General features: G+C 42.2%; 1 protein-coding gene across 2 annotated transcripts in view; it reads right to left on the bottom strand.

The window, feature by feature from the left end:
• The window catches only part of rabep1 (rabaptin, RAB GTPase binding effector protein 1), a 49,663-nt gene that overhangs the window by 17,195 nt on the left and 9,025 nt on the right, over window positions 1-23,443 (bottom strand). For both annotated transcript variants that reach the window (XM_067406030.1, XM_067406029.1), the window contains 10 exons: window positions 22,438-22,598; window positions 22,174-22,293; window positions 21,593-21,728; window positions 18,545-18,723; window positions 17,821-17,931; window positions 15,777-16,235; window positions 3,278-3,382; window positions 3,068-3,184; window positions 1,978-2,076; window positions 1,316-1,456 (listed from right to left, as the gene is read on the bottom strand). In XM_067406030.1, coding sequence (XP_067262131.1) covers window positions 1,316-1,456; window positions 1,978-2,076; window positions 3,068-3,184; window positions 3,278-3,382; window positions 15,777-16,235; window positions 17,821-17,931; window positions 18,545-18,723; window positions 21,593-21,728; window positions 22,174-22,293; window positions 22,438-22,598 — 1,628 coding nt within the window. The remainder of the gene's footprint in view (window positions 1-1,315; window positions 1,457-1,977; window positions 2,077-3,067; window positions 3,185-3,277; window positions 3,383-15,776; window positions 16,236-17,820; window positions 17,932-18,544; window positions 18,724-21,592; window positions 21,729-22,173; window positions 22,294-22,437; window positions 22,599-23,443) is intronic.

Genomic DNA, 23,443 nt, shown 5'->3' with positions numbered 1-23,443 from the left:
ATATTACAGTTGCTGCCAATTTATAAAAGAAATAAGCCATTAGAGTCATGTGTTAAATTGATTTTTTTTTGACACAAATAAAAAAAAATATTCCAAAGCATGCCTTCTGGTACAATTATTTGTCCCAAAAAGACATTTTAATTTTCTCATCCCATTAACAGTAAAAGAAAAAAAGCTGCACACTGATGCATTTTGACCAACAATGCCTTCCTCAGAGTGTGTAAAATCACTATAATGCACAGCTTATTCTGCCGAATTACTTTAATATTTCAAACATAAAAAAATAAAATAAATAAAAAATTCTAGATGAAGTACAATTGAACTGAATAGAAGGTGCATTTAGAGTTGCAACCAGGACTGCGACAATAAGGACTGCCCGATCAGGACAGTGCTGCATCATCATGAAAGTTTATCATTTGCACTTGTTATTAAGCCTTGCCAATGTAAATATTCAAGCGCAAAAAGATGCGAAAGAGAACTCAATTCAGTACTCGTGTGCTGTGTTAGAAGTTTTGTGTGCGCACAAATCCGAAGCACATGCCCAGAAAGCCGTGCCTCAGACAGCGAGCAAATACTGAATTGAGTTGTATTTCACATCATCTTGCGCTTGAACGAACATATTCACACAAAATTGTCAAAAGGCCCATCTTGGTAAACATAGTCGGTTATGTCTTAAGTGAACAAACAGTTGAGAAATAAATAAATAACATGTGTAACGCTATATTAGACTTGTGCATTTGGTCTTAAAGTTACAGTAGCCTAATATACTGCTGCTGTCTGTCATTCATGTTAATCAAACAACAAAAGTGAAAGATAATAAAATCACTGACTGCTCTGGACTGAATAACATTCATAAGGATTAATCTATAATTAATTTATACAGTCAGTGAATATGCAGTGTCATTTTACTTTTAATTACGTTATTCAATTTCATTACCTGAAAACTACTGTTAGACCTAACTGAAAAACCTGAAAAGCACTGTTTATTTCATTTGAATATTTGTTCTATTGTATTTATTCCTTCTCTTACTCATAATTTGATTATTTGTTCTTATTTTATGACTGACTGTTTACTTGTCTCTAATAATATTTGAATTTTATATAGACTAGTTTGCGGTGGTATCAAAATTGGAATCTAGAATTGTAAAATTTCACTGTATCTTAAATTTGGTGTCATAACCACATTTATTAAGGTTTTTTTATGGTGGGACTAGAGAAAATGTTGGCAGGGCAGGTAAAAAGGCCAGGTCAGACCAGGCCAGCAGAAAAAATCCTAAGCGTTGAACCCTGGCAACTCTCAGACATGCTGTAGTACCTGTACAGTGGTCGGCATGTGAAAGTCCTCTTGCTGCTGCAGGGTCATGTGAAGTCTGTGTTTACCCTGAAGACTCTCATTATCTTTCTGCAGTCTGTTCAGCTCTTCAGTCACCTGCTCTCTGGACTGTAGCAGCACAGCCTAGATACACACACACACCACTTAACCTACAAAAAACACTGCAAGCCACAAATGTTTTCTAAAGCATATATCCATTTCAAGTGGAAAACGATCCATTATAAAAGATGATTTTCAAAGAAATCTGCCAATGAAAATATCAGTGTGAGCCTGAGAGATTCACCGCGCATTCCTCAGGTAATAACTAACCTACAGAACCCTTTCCAGGGCGATTTATTCTGGGGATCATGTCACACCAGTTTAAGTTTATCACTTTAATAGTGCAACTTCAGATTTCATCCAGATGTGCCTCAAGCACAGAACAGAGACCATGAATTCATCACAGCCAATACTGAATGCCAGAAGACACTTGAGTGCATTAGTGCATGAAGAAATTCAAAATGGGTCTAGATCTATATTACAGAGAGGTTCTACATTAGATGTTTTTCAAGTTTTTAGTTTGGAAAAAACTAAACATATGCTCTCTCTCAAGTCCTCAAGCAAAGCAAGTGAATGTTTTTGTGTAGAAGTGCATTTGGTCATACCATCTGTTCCTGGGTGTTCCTCTTGGCCTGGCTGAAGGCCTGTTGGAGAGCACTTACGAGAGACTCAGACTCCTGAACTTTCTGCTTCAACTCTAAGATCTGTGTGCCAGACAAATGAAAATTAACTCAAGTCGTTTGACTTGGAAGAACAGTAACATTCAGAGCAGTCGTTACATTCTTCACATTTAAACACTGTGGCTTTGTTTAAACACAGTAGTCAGCAAAGCCATATTGCCTACACCAAGGCTGCATTTATTTGATCAAAAATACAAGACAGTAATGTTGTTAAAATAACAATTTTCTATTTTAATATATTGTAAATGTAATTTATTCCTGTGATGAGAAAGCAGAATTTTCAGCATCATTACTCCAGTCTTCAGTGTCACATGATCCTTCAGAAATCATTCTAATATGCTGACTTGCTGCTCAAGAAACATTTCTTATTAATTATCAATGTTTGAAACATTTGTGCTGCTTAATATTTTATCTTTTTTTGTCTTAACTATCACTTTTGATCAATTTATGCAGTCTTAATGCATGCTGAATAAAAGTATTAATTTCTCACAAAAATAATCTATATCTATATTGTGCAAAAGGATGGTGGATGTAAACCAGAGAACTGTCAAAATTAAATATATAATATTTTATTCAATCATGAAAGTCCTGGACAGAAAATACAAATAACAAATATTAGGCAAAATATATGTGCTGTGCAACATGCTAACGTGCTAATTTGTGTGGTGCATAAAAGTGACTATATAAAACTCATACCAAATATAACTTTGTTTAACTATAAAATTAAAAAAAACAACTAAATATAACTCATAAAATATCTTTCTGATGTGAGGAAACATTTTAAAGATGTAACATTACAGCAGTTTGCACACTATATATGATGCTCCAATTAGTACATTTTGTGTACTAATTTAGTTTGTGCGTCACTAATGCTGCCTTCACATTCTCTAGGAATTATCATAATTTCAAAATTTGAATGCGATGAGCTGGTAATCATGACTTCAGAAGTGGGAATTATCAAAATTTCCGATAGCACGTGAAGGCAGCATAAATCCATTAGAAAGATCATCTTTACCTTGGCAGTAGTTTCCTCATTGGCCTGTTTCACAGAGTCCTCTAACTCCTGCCTCTCATTCATCGTTCGCTCCAGCTGATCGTTCGCCTGCCGCAACATGACCTGAAGCTTTTTAACCTAAAGGCATCAAAGGAAGTTCACAGTGATTATACTTTTGAATAATTTCAATAGGGGTCTTGTACGTGATTTTAACGGCATAAAATGACAAACCTGTTCTCTTGTCTCGGCCTCTTGTCCCTGAATGACCTGCAGCTGTTTCTCATAATTAGAGCACATATCACATCGCCGCCCCAACTTCCTTCCAGCATTCTTCAACTGGGGTGAAACCACAAAAACAAACATAAAATGTGTTATGAAAGGTTAAGACATTTTTTTAAAGATATCCCCTCACTGCTGAACATTTTAAACAATAGTATACTACACTGTTGTTACATGAACTTGTTACATTGCATGTTTAATTCAGCAAACAGTGTCAGCTCATCCTCTCAAAAATATTCTGCATTTTTAAAACAATTCGGTAAAGACGTCTTTACTTTTGGCAAAGTAACTAAAAACCAAGATACATTGATCCGGTTCATTCCTCACAATGCAAATGGAAAGTCAAGTGCATAGCATTGTGGGATACAGTTTCCTGTATTTCCTACAGAAATCGGTTTTTGCAATAACTGATTTAAGTTTCACGAACCTGACTTTATCACACTGATTCAAACAAGTAACTTCTGAGCTTGTGAAATTTACTTACAAGAACCAGCTTAAAAGTCATTTGTTTGTAAACTGAACTATACTGGTTGCATTTTTTGTATATTTCTTATTCATCATAAAGAACTGGCTCAAAAGAGTCATTTGTTTGTGCTTTGTTTCTGATTCACTAAAAAAAACAGCTCAAGAGTCATTTGTTTGTGAATTCAACTACACTGATTGCGTTAGGTTTCTGATTCACTAAAAAGAACCAGCTCAAAACAGTCATTTATTAAACTACCGACATACTAGTTGCACTGTATGTTTCTGATTCGACAAAAACAACCAGCTCAAAAGAGTAATTTGTTTGCCATTTATGTTTCTGATTCACTAAAAAGAACCAGCTCAAAACAGTCATTTATTAAACTACCGACATACTAGTTGCACTGTATGTTTCTGATTCGACAAAACAACCAGCTCAAAAGAGTAATTTGTTTGCAATTTATGTTTCTGATTCACTAAAAAGAACCAGCTCAAAACAGTCATTTATTAAACTACCGACATACTAGTTGCACTGTATGTTTCTGATTCGACAAAACAACCAGCTCAAAAGAGTAATTTGTTTGCAATTTATGTTTCTGATTCACTAAAAAGAACTGGCTCAAAAGAGTCATTTATTAAACTACTGACATACTAGTTGCGCTGTATGGTTCTGATTCGACAAAAACAACTGGCTCAAAAGAGTAATTTATTTGCAATTTATGTTTCTGATTCACTAAAAAGAACTGGCTCAAAAGAGTCAGTTGTTTGTGAAATTAACTACACTGTTTGTATGTTTCTGATTCATCAAAAAGAACTGGCTCAAAAGAGTCATTTGTTTGTGTTTTGTTTCTGATTCACTAAAACAAAATACTGCTCAAAAAGAGTTTGTTTGTCAATTAAACCAGTGCTTGAAATGGGACGGTATGCGCTGGTACACAGTACTGGCACTTCTCCATTTTTACCTTTAGAGTACCGCCAGTTGTCCTTGCGTACCGGCAATTCCTGACATGGCATTCTTCAGGAGCGCATTTTGAACTTACCAGCACTTCTATTTTTCCACTTTAAGCACAGAATTAAACTACCAACATACTGGTTGCGCTGTATGTTTCGGATTCACTAAAAACAACTGGCTCAGAAGAGTCATTTGTTTTGCACTTTGTTTCTGATTCACCAATATAAGATTGGAGAAACTGAAAAATGCCGGGCCGTCTGGTTGAGGAACGAATACTCCTTGAGCAGACAAAGGACGTTTCTGGAAATTAACATCTGAACTCACTATTGTGAAAATAACATCCCCACCTGAGATGCAATCACACTGAGTAAATCACCTTTAATTTACAATTCTGTCCCTTCCCCTCCCCTTCTTCCCCATCTCTTCTCTCCACAAGCTGAAACTATTTGAAATTCACCCAAGAATCTATATGGTTTAATGTGAACTATTATCATACAACACTATACATGTTTGGTATCATTTGAAATGTCTCAGTGCGACTGGTACAAAAGGAACTTATTACCAGAAGGTAATAAGGTTAAGAATTTAGAGATATTTTGCTTTCTGTGGTAGGTGTGAGCCCTTTCAATGCATTTCTGTTCCCAAAAAGGTGTAAACTACCCAGTCTGGGACCCTGATTAACGCAAATTCCCATTGTGAACTCCATTTTCCATTGAAAGAAGTTCCTGTCTTTTTCAGAGTATTTAAAGAGATGTTGCAGGAGGCTCAGGGCGCGATTCTGTAGCCAGGTCGGCCCGTAATGCTTTGTGTCCTTCAGACACTCAGCATTATGCATCTTTCTGATGTCAAGTATTCAACTTTTACACTTTGTTTCTGAAAAAAAAAGTTTGTGTTTTGTATCGATTATCTTTGAATTGATTATGTAATTGGCATGATACATTTACCTGACTAATAACTCTGAAATGATTGACTCTAGTAAATTTTAAGTCCATAACCCCACAAATCTACACTCGGGTTAGTAACAGACTAAAATACTGCTTAGAAGTGGGGCACACCAACCGATATTTTAGAACTCTGACTAACACATTGGCTTTAGTTATGTATACTTAGACCAGGGCTCGTCAACTGGTGGCCCACAGGCCAAATCCGGCCCGCCAATCATCTTAATCCGGCCCGCGGCACCCCAATCTCCCTCCTCCTCTTATCCTGGTGGTGCGGCTAAATGTGGTTAGATACGTGGCTGCAGTGGTGCCTGCAGCTGTATTTACCATGCACGCTCCTCCAAATGACCTGAGAAACATTTTCCGTGCGAATGTTTCAGCAGTTATTATGAGTGTTCCGTATTTCTGTCGATTGAACCAGCAATACTATAATTCGTGAATTAATCATTCTTTTGTCTCGATTCTTTCTTTTCCATGAATTGGCCAAACGCGCTTGCATAACGATCTGAAATTATTTGAATTTGTTCGGACCACTCGGTCACTGAATCATCTGTAGTTGTTTCTCGGTCAGTAACAACAAATACAGAACAAATAGCGCTGTTTTCATGCGTTTCACTAGTTTACTTTGAACTACGCAGCACGGCCCAGTGGATAACGGAACGGAAGTTTAAAGAAGCTGTGTTTATTCCCGGACACCATTATTAAACAATGTTGCAACAACTAGTGAACACTTCTTGTTTACAAACTACAAATCACTCAATTATTAAACTAGTTTTAAATCGGATGAAACAGCCTCAACATTCCCAACAAGACTGATGAGGAAAACAGTAGAAACGTGCCATGAATGAAGATAGAAGACTTTTAAATCCCCAAATCAACATCCTTACGAACATTTACCACGAATGAACTGTAGTGAATTACCATGGTTTGTGGAAATGTGGAATATTTATATTGATGTTATAGCCATTTATATTGCAATATATTTATTAGGTGGGTAGGGGAATATATAATTCATGTCTTTGTGAAGGTGTAGTTTGTACCCGTGTTTGGGTGTTTTTTTAATAGGCCTATATAACATATCATAATAAAATATCATTTGATAGTGGTAGTGAGTAGCCATGTATGGTTTTACCTGTGGTTACCAAGTCTCACTGTGAGAATATTTTCATTTAAGCCTAATAATTAATAAAATACTTAATTTATGACTTATTTAATAATTATTAATAAAATTATTAATTATTTGAAGAGCCCTATTTGAAGAGCCCTGACTTAGACTGTGTAGTTGTTAAATAATTTCTTATTTCTTGGGCTTCACTTTTTGACTTTGTGTCTTGGGCTTTTTCCATTGTGCACATCATGTACCTACCTAGACAAAACAAGAAGTAGTAGTCCTTGGACACACTGACACTCTCATACGCAGCCAGACGTTTAAGACACACACACAGACACATTTACGCACATACATTTCTTACTTGTTTAAATTTTATTATTATTATTATATTTCTTGAAATGCTATACATGGTAAGGTTTGATTCTTAAGTCATATGATTGGATGCTCAAGCCATCCTGGAGATTGTTGTTTGAACTAGATCTATAAATATGACCCTTCTTCCTGAATAAATCTGAGAATGTTTTGTACCACACTTGATCTGTGTCTGCTTGGTCATTCTCCAGAGATCTCGCGCTGCTCCTGCCACACATCACAGGGGTTGAGGCGTCCATTTCTAAACTGATGACTGAGACTACAAATATTCGACCTGAGACTGAGATTTTAATCTAACAGCAGGCTAATAATGGGTTTTCCGTTCAAAACAACAGTGTGTTGTTTGACCAATCTGAATAGGGTGAGCCTCAACCTCTGATTATTGTAATATTATTCTAACAAAGTGTAAGGGGGAAACCACAGCATGATTATGTAAAGTTACCATTAGAGGAAGTTAAATTGGTCAACTTGGTTCTATGGTATTGGTCATGACCTCTGGTTAGATATAGTATTACTTCATTCAGTGTGTTCAGATCTATGGGGACTAAATAATGTATTCTAGAATGAGCAAAGTGGGTACGGCCCCTATAATGTTAATCATCACCTCTGTCTAATGACCAAGACTGACGAGTTTGTGAGTATGAGATCATATTCCCGGCCGGTGCGAGACTCAAAGCGTTATAGGAATCTGAATGAACAAGTACAATAAGAGTAAAGAGTCAAATAGAATAATCAAGTGTAGCTAAACTACAAACCCGATTTCAAAAAAGTTGGGACACTGTACAAATTGTGAATAAAAACAGAATGCAATGATGTGGAAGTTTCAAATTTAATATTTTATTCAGAATACAACATAGATGACATATCAAATGTTTAAACTGAGAAAATGTATCATTTTAAGGGAAAAATAAGTTGATTTTAAATTTCATGGCATCAACACATCTCAAAAAAGTTGGGACAAGGCCATGTTTACCACTGTGTGACATCCCCTTCTTCTTTTTATAACAGTCTGCAAACACCTGGGGACTGAGGAGACAAGTTGCTCAAGTTTAGGAATAGGAATGTTGTTCCATTCTTGTCTAATACAGGCTTCTAGTTGCTCAACTGTTTTTGGTCTTCTTTGTCGCATCTTCTTCTTTATGATGCGCCAAATATTTTCTATGGGTGAAAGATCTGGACTGCAGGCTGGCCATTTCAGTACCCGGATCCTTCTTCTACGCAGACATGATGTTGTAATTGATGCAGTATGTGGTCTGGCATTTTCATGTTGGAAAATGCAAGGTTTTCCCTGAAAGAGATGACGTCTGGATGGGAGCATATGTTGTTCTAGAATGTGGATATACCTTTCAGCATTGATGGTGCCTTTCCAGATGTGTAAGCTGCCCATGCCACACTCACTCATGCAACCCCATACCATCAGAGATGCTTCTGAACTGAGCGCTGATAACAACTTGGGTTGTCCTTGTCCTCTTTAGTCCAGATGACATGGCGTCCCAGTTTTCCAAAAAGAACTTCAAATTTTGATTCGTCTGACCACAGAACAGTTTTCCACTTTACCACAGTCCATTTTAAATGAGCCATGGCCCAGAGAAAATGCCTGCGCTTCTGGATCATGTTTAGATATGGCTTCTTTTTTGACCTATAGAGTTTTAGCTGGCAACGGCGAATGGCACGGTGGTTTTCTTGAAGTATTCCTGAGCCCATGTTGTGATTTCCATTACAGTAGCATTCCTGTATGTGATGCAGTGCCGTCTAAGGGCCCGAACATCACGGGCATGCAGTACGGCTTTCCGGCCTTGACCCTTACGCACAGATATTGTTCCAGATTCTTTGAATCTTTGGATGATATTATGCACTGTAGATGATGATAACTTCAAACTCTTTGCAATTTTTCTCTGAGAAACTCCTTTCTGATATTGCTCCACTATTTTTCGCCGCAGCATTGGGGGAATTGGTGATCCTCTGCCCATCTTGACTTGCCACTCTGAGAAGCTCTTTTTATATCAAATCATGTTGCCAGTTGACCTAATAAGTTGCAAATTGGTCCTCCAGCTGTTCCTTATATGTACATTTAACTTTTCCAGTCTCTTATTGCTATTTGTCCCAACTTTTTTGGAATGTGTACCTCTCATGAAATCCAAAATGAGCCAATTTTTGGCATGACATTTCAAAATGTCTCACTTTCAACATTTGATATGTTATCTATATTCTATTGTGAATAAAATATAAGTTTATGAGATTTGTAAATTATTGCATTCCTTTTTTATTCACAATTTGTACAAATGTCCCAACTTTTTTGGAATCGGGTTTGTATTATACAAATGACCAATAATCAACTGGTATTCTAAACTAAATTCAAGGTAAAAAAAATGGAGTCAGAGAAAAGTTTATTTGGAATTAAAACTACTTTGCCAAGCTGAAAAGACTGAATGCACAAGAAAACTTCCCCGCCCTATGGGAAACCATCATTGGGCCGATTGGGTGGGCCTTACAAGCAAAAAGGACTGGCCCAAAAGAGTCTTGTTTGCACTTTGTTTCTGATTCACTGAAACAAACCAGTTCAAAAGAGTCATTTGTTTGTGTTGTTTCTGATTAAATAAAAAATAAATATAAATAAAACGTACTCGGTTACTAACGTAACCTCGGTTCCCTGAGATACGGAACGAGTACTGCGTATGGGGAAAGGTCTCCCTTTTTCCCCGCTGCTGAAGCCTTTTTCAATAACGCAGTGTAACTGCACCGTTTGGGAACGATATAGCTTGAAGCTTGGACACCTGAGAGGGGGCCCAAGAGACAAGCGAGAGGGCAAGCCCTTACCGAACCCTTGCGTTACACTTAGAGGAAATTTATTTCCATGATAGCGTGAGGCGGAGCTCATCTGAGGCCGCTAATCACACTGAAAGGACTCGAGCCTGTAAGGTCGGGACATCGAGATGGTAAAACCTGACAAAGGTGGACGGCGAAGACCAGCCGGCCGCCACACAGATGTCTTGGATGGAAACTCCGTTGGACCAAGCCCATGAGGAGGCCATCCCTCTAGTGGAGTTGGCTCTGACTCCTATGGGGCATTTGGCTCCCAGTGAGGAGTAGCACAGCGTAATAGCGTCCATTATCCAACGAGAAATGCGCTGTTTTGAGACCGGAGATCCTTTGGTGCGGCCTCCAAAACAGACAAAGAGCTGATCTGACTGTCTGAAAGACTGCGATCGCTCTATGTAGGTCCTCAATGCCCTGACAGGGCAGAGTAACTCCAGCCCTTGCTCTTCCGTCGAAGGGGGCAGAGCAGAGAGCGAGATGACCTGAGCTCTAAACGGCGTTGAGAGCACCTTAGGGACGTAGCCATGCCTGGGTTTCAGAACGACCTTAGAGTCTCCAGGCCCGAATTCGAGGCATGCAGGGCTCACAGAGAGGGCCTGCAAATCGCCAACACGCTTAACCGAGGCCAGTGCTAACAGCAAGGCGGTTTTTAGCGTCAATGGCCTGAGGTCGACTGAGCCCATTGGTTCAAATGGGGCTCCTTTTAAGGCCCTGAGGACCAAAGACAGGTCCCAGGAGGGAACGGTGAGGGGGCGAGGGGGATTCAATCGCCTAGCGCCCCTCAGGAAACGGATGACAAGTCCGTTTCGTCCCACTGATTGGCCAGCAATAGGAGCATGGAACGCTGCAATGGCTGCTACGTAAACCTTGAGCGTGGAAGGGGTGCGCCCCATTTCCAAGCGTTCTTGGAGGAAAGACAGTATAGAAGATACGTCACTCTCCATTGGGTCTATGTTGCGTGACGAACACCAGTCAGCAAAGACCGACCATTTCTGGTCGTAGAGGCGTCTCGTGGACGGCGCTCTAGCCTGAGAAATGGTATTTAGGACGTCCCTGGGGAGGTTAGTAGGCTCCCATCGAGGGACCAGAGGTGCAGAGCCCAGAGCTCCGGCTGTGGGTGCCAGATTGCCCTGTTCGCCTGAGAGAGGAGGTCCCGTCTCAGGGGGATCGGCCACGGGGCTCTCAGAGAGAGCTTGAACAGCTCCGAGGACCAAATCTGGTTCCTCCAGAGCGGGGCCACTAGAAGGACTCTGTGTTGGTCTTCTCTGATGCGCCTGATGACCTGAGGGATCAGGGCGATCGGAGGAAAAGCGTAAAGGAGCGTGCTGGGCCATGAATGGGCCAGAGCGTCGACCTCCTTCGAGAAAAATGTTGGGCAATGAGAGTTGTCTTCTGAGGCGAAGAGGTCTATCTTTGCCTTCCCGAAGAGCTCCCAAATCCTGAGGACAACCTGGGGATGGAGCGTCCACTCGTCGGAGGGGACGTTGCTCCGTGACAGCATATCTGCACCCAGATTGTTCCTGCCAGGAACATGAGTCGCTCTGAGCGACTGAAGCCTCGGAAGAGCCCATTCCAGTAGACGTTTCGCCAGAGCGCATAAGCGGCTGGACGAGAGACCGCCCTGGTGGTTTAAATATGACACCACTGTCATACTGTCCGATTGGACTAGAACGTGACGCCCTGTCAAATGAGCCTGAAAGAACTGAAGGGCCTTCATCACTGCTAGCATCTCTAGACAGTTGATGTGCAGAAGGCTTTCCTCTTGGCTCCATGAGCCGAAGGCCGGTCTGCCGTCGCACACAGCGCCCCAACCCGAGTTGGAGGCGTCTGTTGCTAGCACCGTCCTTCGTGAGACCGCCTGTAAGGGCACTCCGCGCTTGAACCATACAGGGTTCGTCCAAGGTTTCAGGGCTAGAAGACAGGCCTGATTGACCTTGAGGCGAAGGCGGCCGTGCCGCCAAGCGCTGGGAGGAACCCGGAACTTCAACCAGTACTGAAGAGGCCGCATCCGAAGAAGGCCGAGCTGTAGTACCGGAGAGGCGGAAGCCATTAGCCCTAGCAGCCTCTGAAAAAACTTCAGAGGGAGGCAGGCTCTGTTCTTGACTGAGGCTGTGAGCTGCTGAATCGTCAGAGCGCGCTCTGGCGAGACTACTGCCGTCATATGGACTGAGTCGAAAACTGCTCCCAGAAACGATATTCGTTGAGTGGGGCACAGCAAGCTCTTGGTTGCGTTGACCCTGAGACCCAGGCATTGTAAATGGCTGAGGAGCACGGATCTGTGGTGTTCCAGCTCGACTCGCGAACGGGCTAGAATGAGCCAGTCGTCGAGATAATTCAGGACTCGGATTCCCGCCTGTCTGAGAGGGGAAAGTGCCGCGTCCATGCACTTGGTGAAAGTGCGAGGAGCCAGAGACAGCCCGAAGGGCAGGACCGTATATTGGTATGTCACTCCCTCGTATGCGAATCTCAAGAATCGTCTGTGACGAGGGGCTATCTGGATGTGAAAATACGCATCCTTCAGGTCCAGCGAGCAGAACCAGTCCTCGGGGCAGATGTGCGCGAGGATCTGTTTCAGTGTCAGCATTTTGAACTTCCGTCTCATGAGGGAATGATTCAAAAGTCTGAGATCCAGGATGGGTCAGAGACCACCATCTTTCTTGGGGACCAGAAAATAGCGGCTGTAGAAGCCTGACTCGCTTTCCGCGGGGGGAACTATTTCCACAGCTCCTTTTCTTTGCAACGTCATGACTTCGGCTCGGAGGACATGGGCGTCGTCCGGATTGACCAAAGTTTGAAGCACCCCGCCGAAGCGAGGGGGCCGGCGTGCAAACTGGAGCGAGTAACCCTGAGTTACGATCCCCATGACCCAATCTGACACATCGGGGATGGCCTGCCAAGCCTCGGCCCGAGTGGCAAGGGGTTGAATGATATCGTGTGACAGACCGCCGCTGAGGGGGTTGTACACCGAGAGTAGCGGAAGAGGAAATTTGCTCTCTTTTAGATGATATAAAAATTTGTTCGCCGTGAAAACGGCGTTTGGAGTGGGCGCAACAGTTGTGGGCCCAGTTGTCACTTGAAACATGTTTCCCACGCCCGGATTTAAACGAGGCGGAGGGGAAAGTGTTCGTGGGAGCTTTTGGGGTGGTCCAGTCGTGACGGGACGATTCCCCATCCTCTTCCTTCCTGGCAGATCAGGATGACTTCGGAGGCACCGGGTCCAGCACAATCTTGGGCCGGGGTCCCTGGCGTCTCGGGAAGGGATGGCGCTTGGCAGAGCGCGAGCGCTGGCGTTGCTCCTTAGGTGGCGCTGACTGCGGTGCTGCAGGTGGAGCGGGCTTGTGCTGCTGAGCCGACGCAGTCCCTGGGGCGGCTGGAAGCAGAGCTGGAGCGCTTGGGCAGGAAATGTCTCATGGCCTGAGACGATTTCTGTGCCGCTGTGAAGCGTTCAGTGAAGCCATCCACTGCAGGGCCGAAGAGACCAGAGGGAGAGACCGGGGCGTCTAAGAAGGCCGTCTTGTCATTGTCCTTGATCTCCGTCAAGTTAAGCCACAGGTGGCGCTCCAACACTACCAGGCTGGCCATGGAACGGCCGATGGCCTGAGCCGTAGCCTTCGTGGCTCGCAGGGCAAGGTCAGTAGCGCTGCGAAGGTCCTTGAAAGCCGGCGCGTCAATCCCAGACTCGTCCAGAGAGCGGAGGAGTTTGGCCTGGAAGACTTGGAATATGGCCATGGAGTGTAGCGCAGAAGCGGCCTGTCCTGCCGAAGTGTAAGCTCGACCAGCTAAGGTGGAAGTAGTCCGGCAGGGCTTGGAAGGGAGTGACCTCTTAGCTTTCCATCCCACAGCCGCGGGAGGGCAGAGGTGAGCAGCCACTGCTTCGTCAAGGGGTGGCAGGTGCTCGTATCCCTTTTCCTCGGCGCCGTCGACGGCAGTGAGGGCGGAGCGGTGCGTGGTATGAAGGCGGGCGGAGTACGGAGCGCGCCACGACTTCGTCAGCTCCTCGTGGACCTCGGGAAAAAAGGGCGCTGCTCGCTGGCGAGGGGCTTGGCGGCGGCCAGGCAGGAACCACTCGTCAAGGCGACTGCGCGACGGCTCCTCAGGTGGGGCCCAGTCGAGGTCCAGCTCTTCTACGGCTCTGGATAGGATGCGGAGGAGCTCGGCATCCATGCCCTGGCCATGTTCAATGGGCTCCAAGGGAGGCGGGGGGGCGGGATCGTCCGATTCGCCAGCCCACACTTCTGCTTCGGAAGCCGCAAGAGACATGGAGTCGTCTTGCTCGTCGTCTGTTCCACCGAATGAGACAAGGTCACTCGCTTCCGCAGAGGGACGCTGCTCAGGCCGAGAGAACAGGACGGGAGAGGGTTCCCTCGGGGGAGAGGGCGAGGCACGCGGGAACTGGGCCGGCGTGAGCTCGCCTATCTCCTGGCGCTGGGTCGCTCTGCCCCGCTGTCTCTTCCTAGCCGGCTCGCGGTAGGAAGGAGACGGGAGGGCGCGAGCGGCGAGATCACCCTCTGTGAAGAAGGCGACCCGCGAGCGCAGGGAACTGAGACTCATGCACTCGCAGTGCGGGCATGAGTCCCCAGCGAGCGCGCCGTCTGCATGGGGCTTGCCCAGGCAAGCGACGCACTCGCTGTGACCATCACCGTCGTGCAGGGCACGTGCCACACGAGTGGCGGGGCATCTGAGAAGACGCCGTTGCCGTGAAAACGGCACTTGGGTGGCTCTTTTAGAGCGGCGAGGGCCGCGGAAGCTCTAGAAGCGGTGAAAACCGCTGAAATACGCTCTTTTAGAGCGGCGTTAAGCCGCGGTGAAGCTCTCAAGACGGCGCGCCGGATGGCGGCAGGGGACACACAGGAAGCGGCCGGGAGCGGGAAGCGGGAGGCGGCGACTCGGCGACGGCGCTGACGCTGCAGTCGGAGAGGGCGCCGGCGCTGTCCTCAGTCCGGCGAGTCCAGGCGAGTCCGCTGCGGGAGCCTCTTCAGACGGCGGCGAGAGCAGTCAGGAAGGCGGCGAGCTTCTCGGCTTCAGGCGGAGATCAGCGAGGAGATGATGAGGTCGTCGCTGAAGGAGAAAAACACTGAAATCCTATGGCGAAACGCCTGCTTATATAGCCCTTAACCCCGCCCATTTCGGCGGGAATATTCGCGCGCTTTGTCGCCATAGGCCGCACAGCTATGCCGCGCCGTCATTGGTTCAACAACTTGTCTATGAGTGAACCAATGACGGTGCAGTTACACTGCGTTATTGAAAAAGGCTTCAGCAGCGGGGAAAAAGGGAGACCTTTCCCCATACGCAGTACGAGTGAAGTATCGAAAGGGAACTCAAGAGTCATTTGTTTGTGAATTAAACTACCAACATACTGGTTGCACTGTATGTTTTGATTTATCAAAAACAACTGGCTTAAAAGAGTCATTTGTTTGCACTTTATGTTTCTGATTCACTAAAAAGAACTGGTTCAAAAGAGTCTTTTCTTTGCAAATTGGACAATGGTTGCACTGTAGGTTTCTGATGGCCATATAAAAGCATATGTAGCACAAGTAGATCCTACATGAATTCCGTGGATTGAAAGAAACTGGTTTACTGCACACAGTATAAATACTGTGTAGTTCAAAACATTTTAAGCAATATGATAGTATGCTATTCCAAACATAACCTTAACTCTTCTTTTAGATCATAACATATTTTCACTTACACTGTACAGATAACAAAACACAGACTTTAAACTAGACAGCCGAGTCATCAAATATGTTCAACCTAGAAATAAACAAAAACAGCCATTCAAAGCATCTACTAACTAACCTCTTGCTGGAGCAGATTCCACTCGCTCTCGCTGACCATTCGGTAGCCAGTTGGAGGCAGGTAAGCTGTATCGGCCATATGAGATATGCTGGACAGGAGTGATGCGGTCTCCTCCTGCTCTGGGGTCATGGCCTTAATGGCCTTCTCCTGGTCCTTGGTGAGGAGAAAGTGTCCTGGCTGGAGAGATGATATGGAGGTGGTGTCCATGCTATCAAAGCCCACACAGTCTGCCCCCACTAGAGGACCAAAGTCTGACTCATCCAGCTGGCTGGCTGACTTGGCCTTGTTGTTGTGTCCACCCAGCCCATGAGGCTGTAGGGCCCCTCCTGAAGAACCCAGACTGTCTGTGGACTGCACTCTCCGAAGCCCGTCTTTATAAGGGTCAGAGCTGTCTGGGCGGCCTGGGGTGTCTGCGTCCAGAGAGTGCAAAGAGCTGTGGATACTGTGGCTGAGGTGAGACTGAGATCAAAAAGAGAAAGAGAAAAAAAAATCAGTTCACGTGTGCTGTGCAGTCACAAAAGTTTATCATTTGCATGCGTTTTCAAACTTAGTGGTACTTTTTAAAAAATAAAAAAATAAATAAAAAAATCTTTTAAACCGTTGAAGTGCAATAAGCAGTGAAAGAGAACTAATTTCGCTCTATGCACGCTGTCTGAAAAACGTGTGTACATAAAGCCGCTGCTCACAGGGCGTGTGAGTACTGAACGGAGTTCTTTGCGCCACCTAATTGGGCTTTAAATGGTCAAATACATATACTTGTGTGTCAAAATGCCCATCTTTGCAAGTATCCTCATAAGCACTGTCAATTATGTCTTAAGTGAACAAACAGTTGAGAAAGAAAATGCTTGTGAATTTATATATTGGATCTGAGCATTCGGTCTTAAAGCGACAGTAGCCTAATATACCAGCTGTCATCTGAGAATGAAAAGACAAAATCTCTCACTGCTCTTGACTGAATCACTTTTGTAACTTTAATAAGAATAAATGTATATTTAATTTACACAGTAAAGACTATGCAGAATTTTTTTATACATTTGATTACTTTATACAATTTACATAGTATTTCTTATTTTTAGTGCTTGGAATTTTTCAGGTGTCATAAGTCCAAAATTATCACCACCCCTAATATAAGTTATCATCCGGATTTAGATCTACCAATATTATAATTATAGTGTTGTCTAGCATTTACAGGCTTTGATTTCCCCGGCATCAAAAGGTACATATCGGAAACTCGATTCCTGGCCACATGTCAATGTCCATGGACCGCTCTGGATATAATTTATGAAGATAATAATTTGTTTTACTCCCATTTTCACAGTTTCCCCTACTAAAGCCCATCATGTTACAGGATGTTTTGCCACTCAGTCCAGCTGAGGGGGCGTGTCCTAGCAGGACTGTGATATCAATGCATACCCTCTATATTTGAACAGTATTTTAGCAATAACTATAATCGGAACAGTGATGTTTTCCCTTACATAATTGTAAGGGGCTTTTGCACAGAATAGTTCTAGGAATTCAGTTTTTAGGAACTAGCCACTAAGATAGATCCCGAGAACTAATTTCTCCCCCAGCCCATGTTCCTGGTTGCATTCGCATCTGGAAAAGGAACTGTGAAGCAGCCAACAGTGGCGTCTTAAAGCACGGCATTTACAAATGCTAAAAACCTGCGGATTGAGCATGTGATCCGAGCTGTTTGTTGTGTGTTGTGGGTCTCGTGATAACAGAGATGGAATGTAAACAAATAATTTATGCAACTGAAAGAGCAAAAAGTGGGGCTAAGAACAAAATCTCCTTTAACTTCCTATAGTGCTGGTTTAGACCCTACTCTCAAGTAGGAGCTAATTTAGTTCCCTCAAAAGGAGTTCCTAGAACTAAAATCATTCCTAGTTCCTGCGGTGCGAACATGGCAAAATCCAGGTACTTCAGCCAATAGTTCTAGGAACTAAGAAAAGGCCCTATAGTAACTACAGTATGTTACCTTTAAATGAATTAGAGGGAGTTACAGTTCTAGCTTAAGTGAAGTTTACATGAGTGACACTGATACCTCTTCTATGGAGAGTCCGAGCAGAGAGTCCTCCACTGCTTCTGCATGTTCCATCCCATCATCCTCACTTGCCTCTTTAGCCTGACTCAATTGCTCTTTCTCATCCTCCTCCTGGTAAAATGTATAAATGTTGACATAAATGTCAAAATGGCACTGAACTACCCAGATGCAACACGATAACGCAACAAGATAAATCCACTCACTTTCAATTTTGGATGGTTCACCCAAGTAAATGTTCTTTATTCAACCTTAATGTTGTTCTAAAGCTGTATGCGGTGTCAGATCACAAAAGAAGATATTTTAAAGAATGCTGGGGTCCAAAAACATTGGCCACCATTGATTTTCAATGTATGGAGTGAAAAAAAAAAAAAAAAATCCAAAAATCTTCTAAACTATGAACTTGAACTATCCCTTCAATAAAAATTGGTTTTCATTTCTGCTAAGTAGCTCTGCCTATTATGAAATATCTACAATCCCACTCCATACTGACCTAAGCTAAACTGAATTGTCAGATTGTCAGAATTGTTGCTGCGTGTAGCACTTTAGGTTTTAGTGAGATCAGAAAAATGTTTTTCATGCATTCATACTTCTACACTTAGTAAGCAACCTCAATTGAGAATTCCTTTGAGTCTGTGTTTTTAATAACTGATTTAATTAATGCTTCCAGCTCATTTATTTTATTTTTTTATTATATTTATAAAAAAAAAAAAAAAAAAAAAAGTACCTGGTCCCTCTTCTTCATCTCCTCCACCTGCCGCAGCTGCTCGGAGGACAGCACGCTCTCAATGCGCTGCATGTCTTGCATCAACAGCCGCTGCGACTCCAGGAACTGATCGTTGGCACGCTGCCAAGTGTGTTTCAGCTGATTGTGCTGCTGCCGCTCCAACTCCAGCAGGTGAACCACTTAAAGAAACCACAATTCAAAGAGGATGTCAATCAGCTGAAATCAACTGACTTTGTACTGGGATATAAAGTGAAAGTGACAGTGATGGCCAAGAATGGTAACCCATACTCAGAATTTGTCTTCTGCATTTAACCCATCCAAGTTAGTGCACACACATTAGGAGTAGTGATCACACACACACACCTACACACACACACACCTACACACACACACACCTACACACACACACACACACCCACGCACAAACTCCAAACAATGGACACACACATAGAGCAGTGGACAGCCATTTGCAGTGATTGGGGGTTAGGTGCCTTGCTCAAGGGCACATCAGTCATGGGTATTGAGGGTAAAAGAAAGCACTGTTCATTCACTCCCAAAGTACATTTGCCTGTCAGTACTGTGAATCAAAACCACAACTTTCAGGTTAAGTCTGACCTAAGTCTGCCCCCTGACCTGTCAGTACAAGCACTTCAGTCGCATTTGTGTGTGTGCGAATAACAATTTTGGTGTACTTGTGCGAGTGACATCTGATCACAACTTATGATAAAAATAAAACACCATCAGCACAAACTCATGCATCTAACCTCACAGTGTATAAAATACATTTCACATTGTGATAGACAGCAGTTCAATACCATATAAGTCAACAAAGAAAGTGTGCAAAGGTTTACTACCATGTGAAAGAGCATTCACACAGGATGTATTCGGTCACGCAAACGCTACATATCGCCGTTTTCTGAGCAACTAACACCATGAACGACAAATTTAAGACAGCCTGTCATGTTAAAAATAGTTTCTTAAAAACATGTCTTGTGACCTTGCATCCTGTTTATTTCATGCAAAACCATCCTTTATGCACATCCTGATATGACATTAAGGTGTAGCGTTTATATATAAGACAGTGTATTGTATATAATTCACTGTCTTATAAAAAACACTATACCTTAATGTCATATCAGGAGGTGCATACAAGACTGTGCTTGCTAAGAACTAAATCAAAGCTAGTATTAAGTGTTATGATCACATAGTGTCCATTCAAAATGTGGGGTCAGTAAGATTTTGTTACATCAAAAACCGTAACTGTGCGAAATATTACATATATTTTAAAATATAATTTATTCCTGTGATGGCAAAGCTAAATTTTCTTAATCTTTACTGCAGTCTTCAATGTCACATGATCCTTCAGAAATCATTCTAATATGCTGATTTCTTATTATTATCAATGTTGAAACCTGTTGTGATGCATAATATTTTTGTGGACACCATTATAAAAAATTTTTTCCATGAATCTTTGATGAATAGGAAGTATAAATGAACAGCATTTATTTGAAATGTCTTTACAGTCACTATTGATTACATTATTAGATTAATGTGTGCTTACTGATAAAAGAACTGACCCCACAGTGTCACCTTCGTAGAAGAGGAGAAAACATTGTTGAATAAAGTTGTTATTTTTGTTTTGTTTTTGCGCACAAAAAGTATTCTCGTCACTTCATAACATTAAGGTTGAACCACTGTAGTCACACTGACTATTTTATCAATCTATTTAATACCTTTCCGGACCTCGAATGACAGCATTTACACTGCTTTCTATGAGAAGTAAAAAAATCTTGGATTTCATCAAAAATAAATATTTTAATTTGTGTGTGTTCCGAAGATGAAAGAATGTCTTACAGGTTTGGAATGACACGAGGGTGAGTAATTAATGACAGAAATGTTATTTTTGTGTGAACTAACTCTAACAGTTGATTTGTATTGTGTATTTACCATGGTAACTGTACTTCCTGTAACCTTAAAGGATTAGTTCACTTTCAAATAAAATTTTCCTGATAATTTACTCACCCCCATGTCATCCAAGATGTTCATGTCTTTCTTTCTTCAGTCGATAAGACACACAAATGATTGCCTTGCACGTGCTTCTGCTTTCTGTATTCTTCAAAAAGCTTACGCTGTATGTCCTACGCCTTCCCTATTCAACTTACGAAATGAACACGGCGACAGTTCCATTTTTTTCCGCAAGTAAAATAGGGAAGGGTAGCAAATACAGTTGTATTTTTTTCGAAAATGACCAATCGTTTTGATAGATAAGACCCTTATTCCTCATCTGGTATCGTTTAAAGCCCTTTGAAGCTGCAATGAAACTGTAATTTTGACCTTCAACTGTTTGGAGTCCATTAAAGTCCACTATAAAGGAGAATAATCCTGGAATGTTTTCATCAAAAACCTTAATTTCTTTTCGACTGAAGAAAGAAAGACATGAACATCTTGGATGACATGGGGTTGAGTAAATTATCAGGAAAATTTTATTTGAAAGTGGACTAATCCTTTAACCCACTTTAGTTTCACTTTGTGTTATTTTCTATATTTTTGATGCTGTGGTGGCTCATACCAACTTACGAACTTTAGTTTGGGACTGCTATTTAATAGCCTTACCTCATAGTGTTTATTCATCAGTGTTAGTGATAATCTTACAATTTACGTTAAGTAAAGTGCTTGTGTGCGCGTCAACCGTTTCTGAGAAATTAATTTGCTTAATTCCACTGACCATGGGAAAATGTGAGTCCCATGGCTTAATCAGCTGAGGACCACTGTTATATCGGTGTCTGCTTGGGCATATGCGGTAATGTGTCGATAACGCAAATAAGTAAATGAATCAATCAATTGGGTTCCTAAATATTTGGCTGTGTACTTTGGGGTCACAATAGCTCCTAAACAAAAATGTAAGCATAGAGACTGTACAAAGCATGATGCAACCTACATGAAATGACCAAAATAAGAATAAAATGTAGAATTACAAAAACAAATACTTCTATAAAAGTGCAAGTTTGCATTAAAAAAAAAAATGTTTTTTTTTTTTTTTTTGGTTACCTTCATGGAGTTCTTTCCGAAGTTTCTCTGCATCCTCTTGAAGGACAGATTTCTGGGTGTTGAGGACAGCAACATACATCTCCAAGTCTGTACGACATGATTTTTCAGCCTCCAGGACGTGATTGAGCTCCTTCACCTGGGAATTAACCAAGCACATGTTCCAAACTTCATTTTCCATGATTAAAAGTAAAAGCACCCATAAACAGAGGCCTTCACGCAACCTTTAAACCAAACCGTACATTTTTTATGTTTGAAAATAAAATGGCATGATCATCTACAATCTTTCAACTTTACAGCTGAGATGGCCGCTGGCTCATTGACTTCCAACAACTTTTACAAGACTCAAATGATTTATTACTCATTCCTAAGGACAAAACATTATCATCACATAGTCATAATCATAACTAAAGGCTGTAATGCAGGTGCAAACTTGATTTATTTTGCCAGGTGTGAATTTGCCTATTCATGAGGTCATGGAATTACCACATAAAAGGAATGAAATGACACAAAAATGTGTCACGTCTAATAATAAATATGAACAAAACAGTCTGGCTCTCAGTTCCACTTTTTGATACACCAACCTTTGCCGCCTCAAGCTCCTTAACTCGATCTTCTGAGCTTGACAGTTTGGCCTTCAGCGCTGCAATCTCGCTCTCCATTGGCATCACCACTGAGCGTAACTTCTCTGCGTCCTCCTGAGCCTAGATTGATACAAACCCAAGCTTGTTTAACAGACCCAAAACCAGCATGATTCAAACACTCTCACTTTGAGTCACGATTCCAAGAAAATATCTATGCATCATCTCTTTCACAGTTAAGTAGACATATCAAAAAGCAAACCACACCTTCTTCATGTCATTCTCTAAATTCTCCTCCTCCTGTCCCTCAGTAAGACGGCGGCGTAACTCAGCCACTTCTCGCTCCATCCCATCACGGTACTGTGACCACTGAGCGCGCTCCTGCTCCAACTTCTGCTGGAACTGCAACTTAAATTCCCGTTCTGCATCTGAACACACATCATGTCAAGATAAGGATTCATACATCAAAACAAAATCCTCAGAAACACATTTCACATTCACAACAGATAGCAAAACAAATCTAGCTAATCCTTCCTTGTCCAAATAGGGTTTATTTATAGCGTTTACAATTTAACAAGGATTACACTGATTCTCAACCCACAGAGGGACTGCAGATTTCTGTCTGCACTTCTCTCTCTACACATCATGTGTCTCTTTTTATTAAAGGGGTCATATGAGGCTTTGTAACTTTTCTTATACATGTACTAACATATACATTACACACCAAAGGAAAATATTAAAAAGCTTATGCTCTCCAAAATACTCTAGCTTGAAAAGTAAATATCGGCTTGAACTCATGCGGTAATACTGACAACATTATTAACCATTTACATTTGCTTTAGAAGCTGAAGCTTGCGATTATGGTAAAGTAAGAGGCATACATTTATGACGCACGTTTCAGGTGTTTGGCCAGTTAAAACGCATTTGGTCAGCTGGCCAATCAGAGCACTCTGAGATTTTCTGAAAGAGGGGCTTTGTAGAAATTATGGGTGTAACAGTTCTCGGTTTAAAAAAATAATAAATAAATAAATAAATAAATAAATAAATAAATAATAATAATAATAATAATTATTATTATTATTATTATTATTAATAATAATAATAATATAATCAAACCATACCGTTCTCCACACATGCTCTATATGACTCGTAATTTACTCCGTCATCACCCGGGTGTTGATAGCACGCAAGCGCAGGGGAGACCTGAACACCACATGTTGCTATCTTTGTTTAAACTCATTTAAGCCTTGCCGATTTAAACATTCAAGTGCAA

Source organism: Chanodichthys erythropterus, chromosome 13 (assembly GCF_024489055.1).
Source record: "Chanodichthys erythropterus isolate Z2021 chromosome 13, ASM2448905v1, whole genome shotgun sequence".
NCBI classification, from domain to species: domain Eukaryota; kingdom Metazoa; phylum Chordata; class Actinopteri; order Cypriniformes; family Xenocyprididae; genus Chanodichthys; species Chanodichthys erythropterus.
Note: the sequence above shows the minus strand (reverse complement) of the source record. Positions and strands in the feature narration are given on the sequence as shown.